The sequence below is a fragment of the Balaenoptera ricei genome, chromosome X (assembly GCF_028023285.1).
Source record: "Balaenoptera ricei isolate mBalRic1 chromosome X, mBalRic1.hap2, whole genome shotgun sequence".
Lineage (NCBI taxonomy): Eukaryota > Metazoa > Chordata > Mammalia > Artiodactyla > Balaenopteridae > Balaenoptera > Balaenoptera ricei.
The window spans coordinates 25,061,092-25,063,326 of record NC_082660.1 but is presented as its reverse complement, the minus strand read 5'-3'; the positions used below and the strand labels follow the sequence as shown (position 1 = coordinate 25,063,326).

Genomic DNA, 2,235 nt, shown 5'->3' with positions numbered 1-2,235 from the left:
CCGAAATTTCTTTTATAGCAGGAGTACAAATGATTTATATCCAAATAACAAAACGCCAAACTCTACCATTCAAAAAGTGTCAAACACCCAAGGATATTTTAACCATGGGCAATATATATTACTAGGTAACTAAGTTGCTCCTTTTTAAAAAAAAATTTTTTTTAATAGACTTTTTCTATGAGCTAGTGAAATGATGGAGGGCATCTAGCCAGAATGGTGGTTTTGATTTAGGGATAGTTAATCAGGAACCATTATTTCTGACAGTAATTAGGAAGTGGATCCAGTTTTCTGTTACAGTCACTTACATATATATTACAACAAATATATACATCTATGACAACAGAATTATCTTTTCAGTCTGTGAGAGACTGCTCATCCTTCTATTTCCTATACCAGAAGCAGGACAAATGAGAATACAGAAGTACCCAGATAGTTTATTCAAACTGTTATAAAATCATAAAAGCATAGTTAAAGAGATGTGTGGTGGGTGAGAATGAACGCATTCCTGTTCGCTTTATAGGACACTACAATCTGTTCCTCCAGAGGCAATACCTACTCAGCCTTCTCTCACAATAGCATTAAGGCACAGGTTCTAATCATCATCAGTAACTGAAGATCTATATTGAGTTCTCCATTACTGTTTTACTTAAAACCAATTTCCAGGGTGTGCAGGATAGTGGGGTCTTTGTGAGCTTTCACCATGGCGTACCGGGGCCAGGGCCAGAAGGTGCAGAAGGTGCAGAAGGTGATGGTGCAGCCCATCAATCTCATCTTCAGATACTTGCAAAATAGATCTCGGATTCAGGTGTGGCTTTATGAGCAAGTGAATATGCGGATAGAGGGCTGTATCATTGGTTTTGATGGGTATATGAACCTCATATTAGATGATGCAGAAGAGATTCATTCTAAAACAAAGTCAAGAAAACAGCTGAGTCGGATCATGCTAAAAGGAGATAACATTACTGTGCTCCAAAGTGTCTCCAACTAGAAATGATCAATGAAGTGAGAAATTGTTGAGAAGGCAATACAGTTTTTTTAGGTGTCCTTTGTTGGAAGTGTAGTTCTAAAGCATTTATTCATATTGTTTTGCTCACCTTTATGTTATTACCAGATGACAATAAATGCTGTGGGATTGTTTTTATTAAAATATTTACATTGTTTCCTTCTAAAAACAAACAAACAATTTCCACCTTTGGAAGGATATGCCAGGGAAATATCAATAAAAATGTCCCTCTTAGTGTAGATGTAAATGGCTGTTGCCTTTCTGGAGGCAAATGGACAGCATATATTAAAATTTAAATATGAATACAGTTTGATCCAGTAGTTATTTTGTTTAAAATCAAGGAATAGAGAATAGTTACTAAGAACACTGATCCTGATGCTAGATTGGATGTGTGGAACTCCCAGATCTAGCACTTACTAGCTGTGTGAACTTAGACAAGTCACTTTTTACCTTCAGTGCAATGAAAGGATAATAATAACACCTTTCTCACATAACACAGTGCTTGGCACATAATATTATCTTAAAGAAATCATTGTACAAGTGCACCAAGAGGCATATACAAGAATCCTCCTAACAATATTTTTCTAAAAGCTTAAAACAACAGACTACCTAAATGACAACTAGCATAGAAGTTGCTAAAGACTTGGATTTAGAAATCTTGGATCACTGTCCCCCTGTACATAAATGAGATATATTTCATACTACAGAATGACAATAGCTTCAATACAAATTGAGTGGGAAAAATTGCAGATTGACATAAACCATATTATTTAATTTTCCTGTAAAATGTAAAAAACGTATTTGTCTTATAGCTATTTTAATAAATGTATTTAAGTCTCTAGAAAGAGATCTAAAAGTATAAATACCATATTGATAGCAGTAGATACTTTGGGGAGAGGACTGGAATTTTGATGAGATCAAGGCAATTTTTTTCATATATAAAGTTTTCATTTTTACAAGATATATGTGTGTGTCACTTAATTTAAACAAATTTAAAATTAAATAAAAACAGCACAAATTTTATAAGTTGTTTTCACAGTGTGGTCAAGTAAAGAAATGTTGACCAGAGACCATCAATGTTGCATTTCGAGAATAAATTTTGAATATGTATTTAAATGGTGTGCTTGTCTGTTAAGCCAATGGACCTTTGCTTTGTGATAATAAATGAGCAGATTTTTTAGAAATAAAACAAATTTATCTTTTGGTCCAAGCAACCTGGACCTTATCCATAG

At 34.0% G+C, this 2,235-nt stretch overlaps 1 protein-coding gene across 1 annotated transcript; it reads left to right on the top strand.

The window, feature by feature from the left end:
- Positions 1–700: 700 nt before the first annotated feature.
- On the top strand, positions 701–1,032 carry LOC132357729 (small nuclear ribonucleoprotein E-like). Its single transcript, XM_059911429.1, has one exon. It carries the CDS (start codon positions 701–703, stop codon positions 986–988), a length of 288 nt encoding a protein of 95 aa, XP_059767412.1. The 3' UTR covers positions 989–1,032.
- The last annotated feature ends 1,203 nt before the right edge of the window (positions 1,033–2,235 follow it).

Excerpts from the sequence above, each read along its gene's own strand:
- LOC132357729 (XM_059911429.1), top strand. The coding sequence starts at position 701 with ATGGCGTACCGGGGCCAGGGCCAGAAGGTGCAGAAGGTGCAGAAGGTG.